Source organism: Poecilia mexicana, unplaced genomic scaffold (genome assembly GCF_051168715.1).
Source record: "Poecilia mexicana isolate PSO_F unplaced genomic scaffold, ASM5116871v1 scaffold_9, whole genome shotgun sequence".
Classification (NCBI taxonomy): Eukaryota; Metazoa; Chordata; class Actinopteri; order Cyprinodontiformes; family Poeciliidae; genus Poecilia; species Poecilia mexicana.
In genome coordinates, this window is record NW_028263378.1 from 6952223 (window position 1) to 6972055 (window position 19833).

A 19833-nucleotide genomic window follows, 5' to 3' on the forward strand; every position below is an offset into this window, starting at 1 on the left:
CAGAAGACTTCCTGTTTTTGCTTTTTTCACTTTCTTCCTGTTCGTACGTCGGGCGGTTTCAAACGGCAGAGTGGAGGAGCATTGTAGCAGTACGACGGAGAAACCTCAGCTTCTTTTTTCAGGATGAGCACATTTTGCAGCTTTAATGTTGTTGGTTGTTGTACTGTTGTCAGAAAAACGGGAACTCTTATTTATTCAGATCTAAACCTCTTGTTTTCAAGGCACTTTTAAAGTGTCTCTACATGGAAACATTCAGTGTTTGTAAATAAATCGCATCAGATCTGTCACCAGGTTTATTTAATGAGCAAAACAGAGACTGATTTTATGTGTGTGTGTTTTGAAGGTCATAGAAAAAAAAAACAGAAAATAGAGTCAGATTGTACCTGCAGTGACTGTCAGTTTGACCTCAACATCCTGGTCATTAAACCAATTTAAAACCCGTCACTTACAGGAAATAAGTGATAAATTAATTGAGCAATCAATTAAATCCAAATTCAGTTAAAGTGTTGCCATCGATTTGTGTTTCATTCAGGCCTTTATGAGCTCATTTAAGATGTATTATCTACTGCTGTTACAGTGATGAAGACCTTAGATGCATTTTAATGATATTATTTGGTTTTGATGTTCCAATATGGATCAATATGTCTTTTTATTTGTTCAAACCCTGAAAAACAGACCAGAAACTGAAACCTGATCTAAAAAGATTAAAAATGAAAATCTAATCTGTTTGTAAATAATTTACATATCATTTATTTGGTAGATTATGACATGGAAAACAAAAACCCACCAAGGCTTTCAATTTTATGTTTTTATACTTTAGAGGTTAAAATTTATGATTCTAGACATTTACACTGCAAAAACACAAAATCTTACCAAGTAAATTTTACCAAGTACAAATACCTCAGGACACTTGAAATAAGACTAAAATAACTTAAAAGTAAACTTTAAGCCAGACATAGGGATTGTTTTAAGTAAATAATTCCTTATTATTGATTAAAAAATAAATTTGGCTTCAACTGCAGATTATTTTACTTGTAATGAGACGTTTCCCATGTTGTAAATGAAATAATCTGCTAATTGAACAAGTATATTTTCATCCATAGTAAGGAACTATTAAGGAATAACATTCGGAAAAGTTACCTGCAAGTTAGTTTTGACTTATTTAAACTGTACTACGATGTTTTCTCTAGACAGTAGACCAAAAATGGTGTTTTTGCAGTGTATATAGACAGCATCAAAAATGATAAAATGAGTAAAATGTCAAAGTTCAAATGAGACGACGGAGGAGGTTAGAAGTTATACCCTTCTTCCCCTTCTCTATACTCAATACGAGCACCTAAACTGAAGAAATAAGAACAATTTATTAAAAATAAACCATGTGTAACTGCAAAAATCTGGGTTTTCTGGTAAAAGAACAAAGATTGTTTCTGCTGTATGTGGCTGGCACACACAGCAGAAACAATCTGCTGCGTTTATTCATAAAGGCTATGTTACACTTACATCACATGTAACTTTATGATGAAATAAGGTGATATTATTTGAACCCAACTCTTCAAAAATGCTAATTCTGCTCAGGAATTACCATTTTCTTGGTGCAACGACGTTTCTCAGGATTTCTTTGTTATTTTCCAGACAGATTCAGGCTGCAGATTGGATTATTTCTCCCCATCAAACTCTGAACTGGAAAGTAAAATGGATAAAACAGTATTATACAGGTGCAGAAAAAAGAAAAATGTGTAAAGAATCACAATTCATAGATCTGGGAATTCTGAGTTGATTCAAAACACTCAAAAATGGATTTTAAAAGAAGTTTATAATGTATTGCGTGTAAACTTGCCCACTTTATGTATTTTAAATACTTTGATAGGTTCTTATTTAAGAAAATGCTAGGCAGCTAAGCTCACCTAAGAATGGTGATTTAAATTGCAAACTTTGCGTGGAACCTTAAAGAATTGTTTTAAATGTTCTTTTTGTTTGCATTTTTTTTCTTCTAATCATGTAATTTAATCTCTAGATCATTTGAATCATTTCTGAATCTAATCGTGACCAAAAGTCACATTTTGAATCAAATTGCTAGATGCTGAAAGATTTGCATCTCAAATTATGAGTTCAAAACTGGTAAGGGTGCTTAATGCAAAATTGTTAAACATTGTCAAGGAACAGCTCCTGTTTTTATCGAAAATCATGAAGAAGATGCAGCAGAAATTCCTTCAAGCTCTGAATATTCACTAAAAACCCCAAACCGTCTCATGACCAGGTGTGTGCGAGTCTCTGGATGCCATTAGGAAATGAAACGAGCTCCTATTCTTTCTTAAATTTTGCCTTTGAATAATCTTTAAATCAGTCTCTTTCAATCAATTCAACGCAGGAGGAAACCTGAGCTGGAAAATGACTCCGCTCCTTGTGAAACCCTGAAACAAAAGCAGTCTTCCTGCTGAGCTGAGATGATTATCAGGCTGACACACTTTGGGCCACCTGCCAGCACTGCACTGTAAAAAAATCATACAAGAGCCCAAGGAAGCATTCAGGCACGTCTCCCTCCATGCATGTGCATCCCTGCGTATTTAAGCCGCCCGGGTTTGTCATCCTAACATCCCCCCACCCCTGACTGGCATTTTCAAGTGGTTGCAGATGAAACATGGCCCCCCTCCTACAATGCTAATGAATAGGCCCCTGATTGCAGGATTACAGCGTCGGCTGTCTAATGAGCAGATACGCTACAGAGCCCCTCGTCTCCACGTATTCACATTTTTCTCCTTGAAACTGATGAGCTCTTCCCTGCACAACAGTCAACAAAACCTCTGTGGAAGATTGCAGCATGAGCCATCTTCATCATCAGCCTCCTCCTCCTCATGCAAGTTTATTTCAGATGCTCTGGGTATATTCTAATTTTTAAGCCTTTTTTGTCTTGAATATATTATTTAACTGAACTGAAGATGCCTTGCAAAGTGTCTGAAGGGATGATGAGGGTGATAATGACTCAATTTAAACGATTAAATAATAGAAGCGGGGAGATAAAATGTCAATGAAGACTGAAAGATTTAGAAGAACAAGAGGAACAATAAGGCAGATCATGGACTGTGACTTTTCTTATGAAGCAGAACCATAAAATATATAATTCTGCAAAACCTTTGTGCTGTTTTTCTGAACTTAAAATCCAGAGTTGAAACATAAAAACACATTACATGTTGTTGACCGACATTCAAATCTCCATTTACTTGGTTTGCTAATCACAGAAATCATAATATTTTTTGCTAGCCTGGTAAAAATCAGCCCCTTGTTCTACGCTTTTCTTCATACAGAGAGAGGGTTGGATATTGAGAAACAATTTCTTGTTGTAAGCGTCAGCTTTGTTGAAGTTTTAAATTTTACACAACGCCAACGCTAATGCTAGTTAGCTAACGCTAACGTTTGTCCATGACGTATGTAGTGCGCCAATTCGACGCTAAGAAGCTTAACGGCGAACAGAGAACAGAGTTGAACCGAATGAGGCGGCTAATTAAATCGGCCAACAGTTATTACTGGACGGTTTTCTTCACTTCATCCGATGCCATCGTTAAAACTACAAACTGACTACAATTCTAAAACAGCGCAGAAAATCCACGTCATCGTTCGCTGATTGACCCGATCGAAATTCTACCGGAAGAAACCCTAGATTGGGCTGTGAAGCCAGGCTAGTTTTTAGCATAGGTTTTTAGTATTACTGTCCAACGTTTCACCTTGGTTTTTAGCACAGGCGGTTTTTTGTTCATATCCTTGACTGTGTTGTTAAAACGCTAAATAACAACATCGAGCTGAAGGCCATTTAGGTTTCAGTCAAGTGCTGAACTTAAAAGAATCATATATTGTTTAGTTGTCATGCTGTAGGAGATGACACCATGTTTGGTGACAATGAACTGGGATCACTGCAAAGCCACAAAATATTCCCAAGTATTTTTGGTCTAGTTTCTAGTGCAAACATCTTTGCACAGTTGAAGTAAGACAAAATTAACTTGCAAGTAACTTTTCAGCAAGACATATGAGCTTGTTTTAAGTCAATAATTTCTCAATATCAATGAAAATAGTCTCACTGGCAGATTATTTAACTTATAATAAAACATTGTTCCCATTTTTTCATGTAAAATAATGTCTGGCAGAACAAATACAAGTAAAAAAAAATTTTATATCACGTAATTATCTGAAGAGAAAAAAGAAAACACTTTGTTACAGCTGTCACTATTATACCAATAGTTGCTAACATAATCAGTTCTTCTTTACTATTTACCTTTAATCTTTATTACTTATTTTTTCTTATAATAAACTCTCATGATTAAACAACAGTAGATCAACCACTGAAAATGTTATCGGCAAAATACACACTGTTTAAACATAAATGTAAAAGGAGAGACACTAAACAGGCCATTCACAAATAATAGCACAGTAAATAAAATACTTTAAGGCACTTGGGTTGTTGTTTGGCTTCTGCTTTGTGGAATATGTTCATTTTATTTTATTAAGCTTCCAAACCAAGAGTAAGAGCATCATGATATGATGAAATTTGTCCCCCAAACTTGCATAACAGTGTATAAATCAACATTTTAGCATGAGTTTACATAAGCTAAATCTACTTTTTGGCTTTGTGTGTGTTTTTAAGTAGATATTACCCAGACATAGTATTTAACTTTATCCTAAGGCTCTGTGCAACCAAATTCAGTATCATGTTTCCAAGCAAAGCTACGACAAACCCAAATGAATGTATTTGCTCCTGAAATATGCACCAGTGTATGGTGTACTTTAGAAAATTTGGAGAAATAAACATAAATGATCTGTTTCATGGCTAAACAATTACTCTTACAGTAGCACTGAAAATAAAAGTTGACTAAAAACGAAGCAAAAGCTTTCATCCAGGCTCACAGCCAGCTGTGCACTATGTGAAAATAAACACTGGAGTCCGCCGCAGTTTCCCAGGATGCGTGTTTCTGACAGGTCAGCATTGGGTTTGAAACGCCACAGCACTTCTGTTTGGTTTATAAGAAGCTGTGGTAAAATCTAAATCACTCTCCTAAGCCAGGCTGGAGATACAGTAAACCTGAAAACCAAGATTCCTGGGAATTACTGAAACGTTTTGCAAAAATACGTCTATGTTACTGTTGGGCTTTTTTTGTTAAATAAAGTCACTTTCTGAAACACCAAATTGGAATTAAACAAGAAAATTCACAAAGTTTATCTAAAACATGCAACTGAATTATGAGAGAAGTGTCCTAACTTCAGCACGTAAAGATTTAACAATATTGTCTTTTCCACAAAAATATGAGTGTTTTGATAAATAACAGACATAATTTACTTTTCAACCAAGGATTAAATGAGAATGAAAAGATTAAAAATGGGTGCATATTTTTATAGTTGTTTTTACAAGATTTTTTGAATTACACCAAATCGAACAAGAACTTCAAGATAACATTGTATTTTATAAAATATAAAGCATTTTTCATGCTAATTACTCTTTTATTAGCGCAGAAAAAAAGAGTTGACAAAAACCAAAGCAAAGGTTGAAATTTCTAATTTTCTTATTTCAAAGACAAAAGAAATATACAGCAATTTTGTTAGTTTAAGACCTAAATTATATCCATCTCTGACTCTCATTAGTTGTCTTTTCTCTTTTACTGGATCAAATGTTATTACTATTATTATTAGTATTATTTTTTTAATTGCATTTATTAATATAGACATGTGTTTGCTATTTAAATTTTGTGTCAATCAGCAGTATTTCTGGGCTTTAACATGTATATTTATGTACATTATCATAATATTTATATTTAAGTAAATGTAGAAGAAACCTTAGATTTACTTGTGTTTATTTTAAATACAATTCTGGCTCAGTTTTAACTTTATTTGTTCATTTATTTATTTATTTATTCAGTTTTTTAAGTTTTTATCCACAAATAAAATCCACAATAAAACGTATTACGTTATGAAAGGGTAACCATATTTTTACATATATTTATAAAGTAGATTGTGTTTTTTTTCTATATTTCTGTTGATCTTGTATTTGTTCCAAATTCGGTTGTGTATTACGTTTTCCATCCACAAGAGGGCGGTGTTTCTAAGAGTTACCGCCTAAAAAGTTGTACCAACAGTTTCGCTTTCGTACAGACTAATGATGATTCATCAAAGATTAAAGGACCAGATGATGAACTGCTAACTTTGCTTAAATTCCTTATAATTAACTTCAGCTGGAATATTTGATGAACTCTTCACGTTTATTGACACTCCGGCTAAAAATGCGTACTTTTGGAACATCTCAGCAATAATACCGCTAAATACAATCAATACTACAATTGTTTACAAAAATGCTAACAGAATATATATATATATATATATATATATATATATATATATATATATATATATATATATATATATATATATATATATATATAATTTGTGGCTTATTTATTTATGTTGATCAAACTGTCTCGGAAGTTTTACTTTGAAATCAATAGGAAGCAAATATGGCGGAGGCCACACGGTGGCGCAGTGGTTAACCATACTGGTTGCAGCAAGAAGGTCCTATCACCCAATGACAGCTGGAAGTGAGAATATATGGACGAACGTCAATTTTCTTATAAACTCTTTAAAATGGAACAAAGTAAAATATTATTTAAAAATATATATTTATTGTGACATCACACAATAAAAACGATGGTTTAAAACAAAAAGGAAGAAATATGTAAAGTTAACTGTTTAAGAAAATCACAATCAGGTGTTTTGATAATTTCTTTGAGGTTTATTTATTTTCTATACGTCTTGCCATATTCTTAGTTTCTAATTATTGCCATTAAGGTGTTTCTGTATCTCCTCATTCCTAAGCATTGAGTATAATCATTTATTCTTATGTTTTATTTTAGTGTTTGATTTTGTTCTCAGAGCATTCCTCCCTTCTCCTTCATTCAGCTCCACTGCAATTGTTTGCTCTCAGATGCAGCTGTTCCTCGTTTCTCTAATTATCTGGTTGCCTTGTCATTTCCACGTCTCTCTCAGTATATAAGCTCAGATTGTTCTTTGCTATGTTCTTTAACATGTTTTTCATGCATTTTTTAATTGTTGTCAAGTTTTCCCATAAAAACACTGTTTTGCTGAAAACATGACAAAGAACTGCAGAAAAAAGAGGCATTTGTGCTGCACAGTAAGCCTAGTCACACTTTCTACAGATAAACAAGCCCAGCTCTGCTCTACACCCTAGAAATAAATCATTTTATATAATTGTATGTGCTTAAATATTTTATCAATCAAAACAGCAGTTTTACCTGTATTCTGCCAAAGTAGATCAAGGTAAAACGATGTTCAATATTATTTCATTTCAAGAAGTTCTTCTCATTAACTGTTGTTCATATTTTAACAGTTTGTTTTTGGGATGTTTTATTAATATATTCTATCCTTTAAAGACATTCTTGATCTTGATGCGGTCCAAATTGAAAATGAGTTTGACACCCCTGATTTAGAAACAAAACAGCAACATCTCTGAGAAACTTTTACCAAACAAGGAGTTTTGCATTTTAGACTTAAAAACACAAATAAAATCCCCAAAAGACTCCACGATTCCTCTCAGAGCGTTCTGTTTCCTGGGACATGATCGGGTTTCAGGTGAAGAGTAAAAACGTCTGAATAATTTTTAAAGGCGTCTTTGGTCGCCATCTCTCCATTCAATCTCTTTTAAAGCACATTCCACTTTCAGCTGTGGAGGATTTTGTTCCAATCCGTCTCTCTCTGAGACAGATTGGAATAATATTTGGAACAATATTTGGAAATATTTGACGTTGTGAAAGTGTTGACACAAACTCTCCCACCGGGTCGTAATGTGAAACTGCTGCTGTTTGTGCCCTGCTGGAGCCAAATCGTGTTTCTCTGGTTCTTCTTTTGTTCTCTGAGTATCAGGCAGAGTTTCAGTTTGAGCTCAAATCCTTCCAGGTTGATTCATTTGTAACTGTTATTAAGTAACGAATAATTAAATGTCTGTCACATTACAGTAAAAATCTGCATCCACTCATCATTTGCATGATGTTAATTCAGAAGTTTTTCAGATTTATTTCAGCCATTTTTCCCCAGGATGTAATAATTATACAGTATGCAACTTCAATCATTTTTAAAAGCAAGAAATAAACGCACAAGTTTTAATTTATGGTGAATTTTTCTCTACTTCACTCTTAAATGTCTGTAGATCTGCCTCAATCATAGAGGTTTCATAACCTGCCAAATTCTGGCTGTATGTTTAATATTTAACCATTTTTTTATGAAAACCAGCAGATCTCACATTATTACAACTTTATTCTCATAATATGAATTTATTTGGTAATACTACAACTTCTTGTAATATGACTTCATTTTTACACTCGTTTATTCTTGTTATATTATGACTTCTTATTTTTTTACTTTAGTCTCATACAAATTTATTTTGGCAATAGTATGACTGTCATAAGACTGTTTTATCTTGTAATTTTTTAGGTGTTTTTCTTTTTAGTATGACCATGATACTCCATTATACTTTTGCAACAAGATCTAAAATAATCATTCAGATTTACACTCTAAGTGGGATAACATCTATTTATTTAATTTATAAACAAATAAATGGCAGTAAGATCAGGAATTTGTAAAAAAAAAAAAAAAAAAGAATGTAAAGTTCAAAACCGATTCTGTTTAAAAACTTAAGAGTGTTTGAATTGCATAGAAAATATTTGTTCAGGGACTTTGTACAACCAATAATTGATGAATTAATGTTGTAAAAGTTGAACAAAACATTAGAAACCAGTAGATTAATGTAAAGATAAGAATTTAAATGAAATAAATTCTGAGCGAAAACTTTCCACCTAAACTTTAATCCTCATTTCCAGAGTTTTCAGAGAAGCAGGTCGGGTTATTTAGTATAAAACCCAAGAGAGTTTTTTATTTTGGCTCATTTCTTGCTGTCCTCAATCTGCTCCACCTCACTGGACTCGTCGACCACTTTTCCGTTGATCATTGTCTGCGTGACGACTTTTACAATCTTCCTGGTCCGGACCTCGGGGTCTTCTGCAACAGAGGAACAAATATCTGATACCAGCTGGACCGGTGCCGACACAGTGAGAAAATACAGCCTGGCGAGTTTTTATTGAGGTGAAGCTGGATTGAAATCTAATGACTGGATGATCTGGGTCAACGCGACTCCAACAGGGAGAGATTTCTTTTCTTTTCTTTTCTTTTTGTGGATCAAGTTAACAGAAAAAAATCCATAAAGGATCAAATGATTTTCTTATCTTGCTGGAATTTCCGAAGATAATGTGAAAAAGATACAGATTAGATTTTTTAAAAAAAATTTGCGAAATATAATAGTCTAAACTTACTTTTAGGAGGTGGAGGCGTTTCTTTCACCCTGTAATAAAAAGTTATAACATTAATGAAACAAACACAAACTTCAAAAATACAACAAAGTCCACTTTGTCATGTCTTGATGAGGCCATTTTAAACAATCTGTATAATAATCCTAAATGTAGTTCCTAGCATCAGTTGTTTTTTCTGAGGACATTTCTCTGGACATTTCTGAGGACATTTCTCCAACAATCTCAAAGTTTTCCACTTCTTACTGTTTTATTTTTATCCTTATATTTTCAAAGAAGAGAAGCATCAAGCTTTTATATAAATAAAATGAATGTTTTTATTTTATTCTTATAAAATATAAAGTGACAAACAATGATTTCTGTTGTAATTCTATGCAGAAAAACTAATAAATTTTTAAAGTTTTAAAAACATTTCTTCTTTATAATTTTGGCCAAAGTTATGAAGAGCTCTGGTCAGTGTCTGGACAGAAAAAAAATCCTAATTTAAGCGATTATTTTTGATTAGATTTTTTTCCCAGTTCCCCTCCCGTATTTACGTTTCCTCTCCTTCCAGCAGCCGCCTGTAGGTGGCGATCTCCATCTCCAGGTTTTGCTTGATGCGCAGAAGCTGCTCGTAGTCGGTTTTGTTGCGCTGCATGTCCAAACGCAGCTGGGACAGCTCGTCCTCCAGCTGCGTCAGGGTAGCCTGCAGGCGATCCATCTCCACGGTGTATTTGTGTCCGGTCTCTCCCAGGTTTCCCTCCAACACGCTGACCTGGTGACACAAAATATTATTAAGGAAGTGAAGTTTATCAAAAATGGTTTATTTATTCTTCAAATTAATTTTTTTTTCCGCCAAAGTTATTTTCTCCTGATTTTTGTTGCTATATCGCCTTACGCTTGACGGTCGGTGGTTACCATAGCAACCAGTAACAGGTTTCGTCTTAGCATTTTTATAGATGTTACGGTAAGTTTGTCAGAGTTTGCTTATTTATTCTTCAAATTCATTTTGTTTAGTCAAAAAGTTATAATTTTATCCTGATTTTCATAGGTGTATAAGTTATGCTGCTCTTGACCGTTGCCGGTTACCATAGCAACCACTAACGTGGTAGGTGTTGGGATCTGCTCTATGTATCCTATACATGTAATACTTTTAAGATATAAGTATATTAATACAGGGTTTTAGGTGTAATTTTGCCATGTTTTGCTCAAGTTTTTAACTGTTATAACTAGTGTTCATTTTAGCTGTGTTTAATTTATGATTGTTAACTATTGTCAACTGTTCACTGGGAACCATTGCTAGGTAGTTTGTTGCATTTTATTTAATATAAGGGCAGACGCTGCTGGACTGACGTTAACTACCAACTCGATTTGTTTTTCTTTTGTTTTTGATGCAAATTAATATTTCATTTACCAGTTGTGTAATTTTCTTTGACTGATATATTTGTGATTTTATTTCCAATACTAAAAATATATATTAATTACTATTTATGTTAAATATGAGATAAGCTATGTGCAGAGCCGGCCCAAGGCATATGAGAGTTAAGTGACTGTAATAGGTCCCCCACACCACCAGGGGTCTCCCAGGAGCACCAAAAAATACCATTAAATAATACAAACTAAAAGTTATTACACATGGAAAAATAACTTTTAAAATAATATAGGAATTACGTCATGTTGATGGCTGCTACCTCTGAAATATGATATCAAACTTATTTATTGTAAATTTAGTGTTTATCAGCTCATGTTACTTTCCATCAGTTGAAATAATATGGCACACTTGAAAAGTGAAAAGTGAGACAAAAAGGTGAGGATAAAAGGTTGAAACTTTTGAATCATCATAAACAAATTATCGACAATGAGGTCGCCCTTTTCAGCCTTCCATTCAGTCACCCTTCTTAGCCCGACACGTGAGGGTCTGTCAGCAATGATGGTGTCAACCTACTGCCTTCATGCTGCGCAAACATTTAAGAGCTTTATGTGCCTCTCCAGCAGATGTCAATGTCCTGACATGCTGATTGATCACAGTAGTTTAGTGAATCCACTCCACACTTTGTGTATCTATACATTAATAGCTCTTTATACACAAAGAACAAGCAGCTGTTTTCCACTGACTGTCCCGACACGTCTGCACCTCCGAAGACGAGGTGCGGATGAGGAGAAGCAGGTGGGCTAATGAGAGACAATCTTTTTAAAATACTTTATTTTAAAAAACCACTATTATTGTGATGAGTACTTCGTTTTTGCAATAAGAAGTATTGCACTCCTTCATAATAAATTAGGAAATACACCCTGATCTATTTTGTGCAGTGACAGTGATAAAAAATGTAAATTTGTTCACTAATTATTAACAGTGTGTCAAAGAGACATGCACATTTTAACCAACACAGATCCACATTCTTCTGGACTAGAGTATTTTTTGTACAACTACACAGTATTTATGTTGAAAATTTTCCCTTAGTGTACAGTATTTTTATTCTTTATTTTGTTTATATTCTATATTTGTGTGACTATTTGCTTAAATTGCATGTAACTTTGACACTGTTGCACAAAATATTCTCCAATAATGTATATTTCTGTTCTATTCTTTTAGATAAAACTGTATATATTTACCTTTAAAGAGCCTCAAGGAAAATGTGTTTAAACATTCTTAACTTTTTGGTGCAGAAACTGGCTGAAAAATCGATCTATTAACTTTGTGTTTTTGATGTACATTTGTCCTAAATTCCACCAACTTGATAACTTTTGTCTTACAAGACCTGAGTCTGTTGTGAAGTCAAATTATTGTTCCTGCAACGAACAAAGAAACATTACAACTTCTCATAAGTGTTTCATATCAGTCTATCAATAATTATTTTTATTAATTTTTTCTTTTAAATATCTGAAATACTGCCAAACTGGTGACATGACTTTTCCTCCTTTATCCACAGTATTCACTCCATTATTTTTTGTGGCTTTGTAGCAAAACCTTAAATGTACTCACCAGGTTGTTGCTAGGTAACCAAATAGAATGTGTTGTTGCTAGGTAACCAAAGAGTGAGTGGGTTAGTTGATTCCACCAATCTTTAATATTCTATTGAATATTAAATATTCTATCAGACATATAATCTATTGATATTGACTACATGTTTATCGTGATGTATATTTTTATTGATTTATTGTCCAGTCCTAGATGATACATTGTCACACCACCCATAAACTCTGGATTACCTGTTTGCGTAGATTGTCCAGCTCCACCTCCAGAGCTTGCAGGAAGCGCCTCCTCTCGCTGAGCTCTCCCTGGGCGCAGCGGAGCGCCTCATTGCTTTCTTTCACCTCACACTGAACGGCCTCCAACTGTGGAAACGCATCGGTAAAACAGGTCATTGCTTACAGATTCTGCTTCCAGCAACAATCACAGAAGAAACAAGCTTGATTTTCACCAACCTTCTTGAGGTACCAGGCTTCAGCGTCCTCCTTGTTCTTGCGCGAGATGCCCTCGTACTGGACCCTCAGCTCAGCCATGATGGCCCCCAGGTCGGGCCCCTGAGCTGCTTCCACCTCCACGCTCACCTGCTCCGTGGCCAGGCGGGCCTTCAGGGTGCTAATCTCCTGCAATATGTGCAGTTGGTATTAATGTTGCATTCCAGCTACCTGGGAAATGGGAACTCGGAGCTGGGTTTGACGTCAGACTCATGTTAAAGCTGAAGTACGTAACATTAACACACATCATGTTGTGTTAATGTTATGAGATAGATAATCTGTGAAAGTCCCAGTTTCCCAGTGGCAAATTCAAAATTCACTGAAGAATTGTCTGCTACCTCTGACAAACTATCCAGCATAGTTCTTTAGCGCTGTTTTCCAACTGCACATATAGACTTTGAATCTATTTATAAATACATGACAAAGATTTAAACAATGGAGCCTTGATTTCACACAAAGACAGATAATAACCGACACTTGAAGCTGTAGACTCTCTCAGCTGAAGAATCGGTTATGTTTATCAGATTTCCTCTACATCTTTAGAGTATGAACATCAAATTATGAGAAAAGGAAGAAGAAAAATCTGAAAAACTCAAATACTTTAAGGTATTAGAGTTGTGTTAGTTGAACAATAATGACAAAGTGTTTATCTAGGCAATTTGCAACCAGAATGGCTGTGAAGACAAACAAATGGGTGATATATGTAGTTTGGAAGATAATTATCTGTCTTCTTTTTGTAGATTTGGAGTGTTCATGTATTAAATTGAGCCCAAAATGATTCAAACTGGTTTTTGTATTTTTTTTTAAAGGACATTTTCTCTGTTTTTATTTACACTTCATCAATTACTTTCCATTTGTAGGTATTTTCTTCAAGAATAAGCTGGATAACATTCACAGAAATCTAGTTTTAGTACATATGAATGTATTATTGTTGTGGTTTCTCAGTTTTGTTTTTTCTCTTTCTGCAGGTGTACAGATTCCTGGTGTTCAGTTGTGCTCTCTTTATGCTTCTTCCTCTTTAAACTGGTTCCCCACCTTTCTTTCATTTCCACCTCTGTGTCCATTACTTTTGACATAAACCTAAAGCTAAATTTCTAATAAAGTTTCATTCATGCATCCAATGTGGCACCATGGCAAAAGCCATAATGCTCCATGTGTAAAAGTAAATCAGTTGGGGCTCAGATAACACTTCTGCCAGACATGTTAAAAAAAAAGAAAATATTGTTTAAATTAGTGATTTTGATGGGTCATACACCTGTTCCCAATCTCCTTACCTGCTTTTCTTTGTCAACCAATAAAAAGAAGAAGAAGAGAAAAAAACCGGAGACCTAACCTGTGTTGGACTCCTTTAAAAGAGAATCAAAATGATCGAAAATTAACATCACAAGCTCAGATACCAAAGGAAAACGATAAAGCAATGTTAGGCAGGATTCTTCCCATCAATGTGGATACTTTGTGGATAATAATTGTTTTGTTTTTTTATCTTTGTAGTGCACTGTGTAAGCTGTAAAACAAAACTTAATTAAGTCTGAGGTGACATCCTGGTCACCACGCCTGTCTATCTAAACACTCTCAGTTTGATGATGAAGGGAGTGTCTGTGTTCATACTATGTGATTATTATGTCCCAGTTTCATACTAGCTTGAGATCAGAGGTGCAAAATCATTTTGTCCAGCTCAGGAGGTCAAATGTGTCTCATTTAATTTTTATCCCAAAAATATCAGTCAAATTTCAACAGTAACTGAGTTTCCATTACCCATAAAATAAAATAGCAACTTAACTTAAAAAAATAAATAAATTCACTTAACGGAAACACGCCAATTTCGAAAAGGCTACGTTTTTCGATCAAAAGTTTTTGCGCAACATTTTGATACGACTTGTATTTCCCAGAAACTGCTATTGAAACACCTTTTTTGCGTCACAAAAGTCACGTGATCAACAGCCGGATGTTATTACCAGCGAAAACCACGAAGAAGACGACGACAGGAAGTAGTAGGAGGATGAAGGTTTGTTTATCTTTTTATGGACAATGTACAGCTGGAGCCACCAGAGCTGTCACAGCATCACACAGTTTATGAGAAGTTGTGTATTTTAACGTGTTGAATCCATAGCTCTTCTGTAAAAATCACAGATTAAAATTTTCCCTAAGCACTGCTTGCTGTTGACGTCTGATGGGTGATAGATGAGAGCTAGCGTCATACTGTTTACATCTGTCGCCGCCATGTTTTTTAACAGCTTATCGCATGAAAAAGCTAATCTACGTGTGATTTTCATTTGATTTTTTATTTAATGAAAACACCGGACCTGCGAAATACATACAAATATTACATTTGTATGTATTTTACAAATACATACAAATATAATAGTGAAACATTATTGTTTAAAATCACTGCTTCTGAACAACTTTGCTGTCTGTTTTCTGTGGGAAAATCACTCTCCTCTGCTCAGACCGCCGATTTTTTCTCACCTCGTCGTGATTCTTCTTGAGGTAGTACATCTCCTCCTTCAGGCTGTCCAGGTCTCCTCTCAGAGTGGCGATGATCTGGTCATGGTCTGACTTTGCTCTCCTTAGAGCCTGACAGTCCCTCTCCACCGACTGGCACAGGGAGGCCTCTGCTTCCCATCTGCAGAAAAAAGAAAGATAGGAAATAAATAGTTGCTGAAAAAATAAAATGTAATGGGAACTTAGAGGAATTGGGCTGAAATGACCAGAAGCTAGGACTGGACAATAAATCAATAACAATATATGTGAATGGATAGATAAAATTTAAAAAGAATATTCAATATAATGTTCACTAAACTCTGACCCAGAACCGCACAGTATTCTGGGAGATGTACGCAGAGGAAAGACAGCTAAGCAAAGTTGGTGGTATCAACTAACTGGCTCTCTCTTTGGTTACCTAGCAACAGCCTTTTGAGTAACTTGTGGTTGCCTAGCAATGGTCTGTTGAGTAACTGACGCAGCAGCGGCTTAACATTTCACCACCATGTCTTAAAATCGCTTAAAAATAAACAACAACAGCGTGTAGTGAAAACTGAATAAAACAGGAAGGGTTAAGGGTTAGTTTGGTGGTATTTTATATATTTAAAACAAAAAGCTAATCAATTATTAGCGATATCGACTGATATGAAATGTTTATATTGTGATACATTTTTCATTCTAACAGAAGCCATGTCGTAGTAAGCATGAAACCAAGCAGCATACCGTCAGTACATCATGAAAACCCAGTGTGTGCTTTTCGACTCTACCCTCTTTGCCAGCTCCGGTCTCTTCAGAGATGGATGGGATCTCTCTGACCTGCATAATCTATCACTACCAGCTCCAACTGGACTGGACTGGTGACTGGTGTTTCTTGGTTGTTCAGTACCTGAGCTCCGTGAGAAGGGGGCTCTTATTTCACAGTCTGACAGAAAGGTCATTTATTCTCATGCTTTGTTGTCTGGCACTCCCATGTGAACACTCACAGGAAAGCAGAAGCGAAAAAATAACCTCTGCATGACACTCACTTCACCCTGAAATCATCAGCTGCCAGCTTGGCGTTGTCAATCTCCAGCATGATGCGGGCGTTCTCCAGCGTCCTTTTTCTCATCTGCAGAGGAAAACGTGTGATTGAGAAAGTCACATGCAAAAACACAAAATATTACAAAGTATCGGTGGTCTAGTTTCCAAATATCTTAGTGCACTTGAGCATGTTGAGCAGCTAGTACATGTGATTGATTGACAAAATTAAGACCCTCCTCTTAGCTCTGATTGGTTGTTTTTGATCGGGAGCGGAGCATTTAGTAGCTCAAGGAAGAGGTCAATATTTACACAGATTATCTGTCTCATATTATAAAGTCATGACATGGTGACAGTTTTAACAAATATGTGAAAACATTTTGTCAAAAAGATTTTCCAACTATAAAACAAGCTCCTGTGTCTTGCAGGAAGGCTACTTGTAAATTAGTTTTGCAAGATATTCGCACTAGAAACTAGACCAAAAATACTTGGTAATATTTTGTGTTTTTGCAGTGACCATGGACAGTATTTCTGCAGAGTCACTAACCTCCTGCCCGATGGCATGTGCCTGAGCCATCATGCCCTCAATGTCGTGGCCTTTTGGCGTTCTCTCCAACATGAGGTGCTTGATCTTCGCCTCCAGCTCGGCGTTGGACCGCTCCAGTGACCGTACCTTCTCCAGGTAGTTGGCCAGCCTGTCATTCAGGCCCTGCATGGTCTCCTTATCGCTGGCCCCAATGCCGTTCAGGGACAGGCTGGAGCCCAGCATGTTGAGGCCGTTTCCCATGGACACCGAGCGGAACAGGGACAGCGTGCTGACGGTGGACAGAGAGGAGACGGGGGGTTTGGAGCGCAGGCTGCGGCCGCTGTCTCTCACCGTGACGCTGGAGAAGGAGGGCTGATGCACTGAGAGGCTGCGTACTGACAGGGTGGAGGCCATTGTGGTTTCTGTAGAAAGTTTAGATTAGAGTGAGCTTTTCCCTTAAGGCAGGGGTGTTGTGGCAGAATGTATTGATAAAACCCTTTAACAAACTTAAAATATTAATAAATACCTGTTTGTATTTGATGAACATCATTTCACAATAATGTAATTTGGCAATATGCAGATAAAAACGGCTTTGATTTGATGGAGTAAATAATATTTAAGCACAAAACTGTTATCTCGGAAGTTATATTCATGTAAGGGCCACAGAAAAAGTTATTGTCAGCCCCTGAGGGAACATATTATGTAAAATTAACACTTTGCGCATTTTTATGCTTCCCTTTGGATTTCTACCGCTTCTATAAACGGCCCAAGCACTTAAAAAAACAAACCACCCAGACTTTTTCGTTTTTAGTGTCTGGAAAATGAGTCGTTTCAAATACCACCTGATTGTTAAGTCACATTCCAATGGCACTGCGCCGTTACCTAGCAACCCCAGAGAAGTCCAGCCCATCGCCTAGCAACCCCAGTAAAGCCCAGCCCATTGCTTGAAACATAACTTTAACTTTTTCACATGATCACCTTCCTAAAATAATGGCCCAAGTCATGTTTTGCCTAAAGTGATTTAGCAAAGATAAATAACTAAAATAAGCTTCAAAAAGTTGATTTAGGCAGCAAAAAAAAAATCTCTTTTGGCAAAAAAAAATGACGTAGGCCATTATTTTAACAAACTATTGCTTTACATGTCTCCTCTTTAAAAAATAGAAAGAGAAAAAGCTATTAGAGAGTGATTCTTTCTTCAGAAAAGTTCCAGTTTTTGTGTTGCTGTTTGAAGGAGAAGCAGTACTTACATGTGCTTCAGAGCGTCAGTGGGTCTTTCTTTGCTCAGCTCGGCCGACTTGCTGCTTCTCGGAGGTGAAAGTGACTCTGTTGCTGCAGCAGCTAAACACAGGTGAGTTCTGTGACCGTATTTAGAGAGGAGGCGCCGCCGGGGAATCCAGCCCCTCTGCAAACAAGAAGAGGGATGCAACATGACACCGAGCAGAATACCTGAAGGCAGCCATGAGTTCAGCAAACATGACCTTTAAAACTTAATTTAAGGAAGGAAAGGTGTATGGTTACCTTTAAACACACCTTAAAGATGGTTAAAACTGATATTTTGCAGGAAAATAGTCTTACTAAGTATTTTTGGTCCAGTTCCTAATGCAACTATCTTAGTAAACTTGAAATAGACAAAACTGACTTACAACTGTTCAGCAAGATATGAAAGTTTTGATTAAGTCAATAAATTGTTTAATAATTAAAACGTGCCAGTTCCACTAGCAGATTATTTCACTTATATTTTTGAAAAAGGGATCTGTTGCCTATTTCTAATAACTAAACAGTATGTTATGTTATAGTTTTGTACAGTATAATAATATTATTGCTTATTTTGTTTTTTATTTCTACCTGCTGTCACACTTGAATTTCCCCTTTGGAGGACAATAAAGGCTGTTTCTATTCTGTTGAATGCTATGAAAATTTGGCTTGTTATAGGTGAAATAATCTGGAACTTGTACGTTTTTATCAGTATTAAGGACATACTTCCTATGTCCTGTTGAAAAGGTATTTGTATTTTGACCAAAAAACACTTGGTAAGATTTTGTGCTTTTATAGTTAGATAAATTCAGTAAAGCAACAGTATCCTTGTTCGTTTTGGCAGCACACAAACTAGTTTTCAGGGCAATATTTGGTCTCACATCTCCAAACAATGACAAGCTCTTCCTCAGTGCCCAGTGTGGTTTGCACGCACCAGACCCAGGTGTGCTGAGGGAGGATACAATGGCTGCTGGTGAGATGTGAGAAGCTGAAGAGCAACTCGGATGACTGGAGGGGAGAACAATGCAAGGATGGAGTGAAAAGAAAGTAAAAACCCCTGAGAAATGTACAGAAAAATGCAGGGCGGAGGCAGACCTGGCTGAACTGGAAACCTCTCAAACGTAATACAGGTCAGCTATCTCTGCATCTTCACAATACGTAATCTCCTATTTTCTGTATGTACTATAAACATGTAACACTTTTAATTGCCCTGAGCATTATTCTCCAGCATATATCAGATCACTCCATGATACTGACTGTTAGATTTAACTCCGCCAAGCTCCACCCAACACAACTCTATTGTGGACGAAGAGATTCTCGCTTTGTCCAGCTCTCAAACGTCCTTTTGTCCTGGTTCTGATGTGATGATGAGACACATTTGTCACTTCAGGGAGAGGAGGAAGTTAGAAAAATCACCAAAGCCCAAGATTAATTGGGGGTATACTGCAAAAAAAAAATTTAACCAAGTAGTTTTGGTCTAGTTTCTCACGCAAACATCTTAATATACTTGAAACAAGACTAAACTAATTCACAAGTAACTTTAGCAAGAAATAAATTTTGCTTTGAAGTAATCTGCCAGTGGAATAAGACAGTTTGCACTTAAGTTGGAATGTTTTGTTCCACTGGCAAATTATTTCACTTATAACTAGAACTTTGTCATCAATATTAATCAATTATTGACTAAAAACAAGCTACTATTTATTGCTGAAAAGTTACTTGTACCTTAGTTTTGTCTTATTTTAAGTTTACTAAGATGTTTGCACT

General features: G+C 35.8%; 1 protein-coding gene across 1 annotated transcript; it reads right to left on the reverse strand.

Moving 5' to 3' along the window:
- Positions 1–8566: 8566 nt before the first annotated feature.
- Positions 8567–18201, reverse strand: krt1-c5 (keratin, type 1, gene c5). Its single transcript, XM_014996972.2, has 9 exons — positions 18063–18201; positions 16837–17237; positions 16298–16380; positions 15258–15414; positions 12756–12920; positions 12540–12665; positions 9887–10104; positions 9357–9385; positions 8567–9045 (listed from the first exon to the last, which is right to left on the reverse strand). Exons 2-9 carry the CDS (start codon positions 17227–17229, stop codon positions 8930–8932), a joined length of 1287 nt encoding a protein of 428 aa, XP_014852458.1. The 5' UTR covers positions 17230–17237; positions 18063–18201; the 3' UTR covers positions 8567–8929.
- Between the last annotated feature and the right edge of the window lie 1632 nt (positions 18202–19833).

Coding starts and splice junctions, on each gene's coding strand:
- krt1-c5 (XM_014996972.2), bottom strand. CDS start 17,229: ATGGCCTCCACCCTGTCAGTACGCAGCCTCTCAGTGCATCAGCCCTCC. Junction 16,381..16,836: donor CACATGCCATCGGGCAGGAG/GTTAGTGACTCT, acceptor TTTCCTCTGCAG/ATGAGAAAAAGGACGCTGGA. Junction 9,046..9,356: donor AACGCCTCCACCTCCTAAAA/GTAAGTTTAGAC, acceptor CCTCTGTTGCAG/AAGACCCCGAGGTCCGGACC.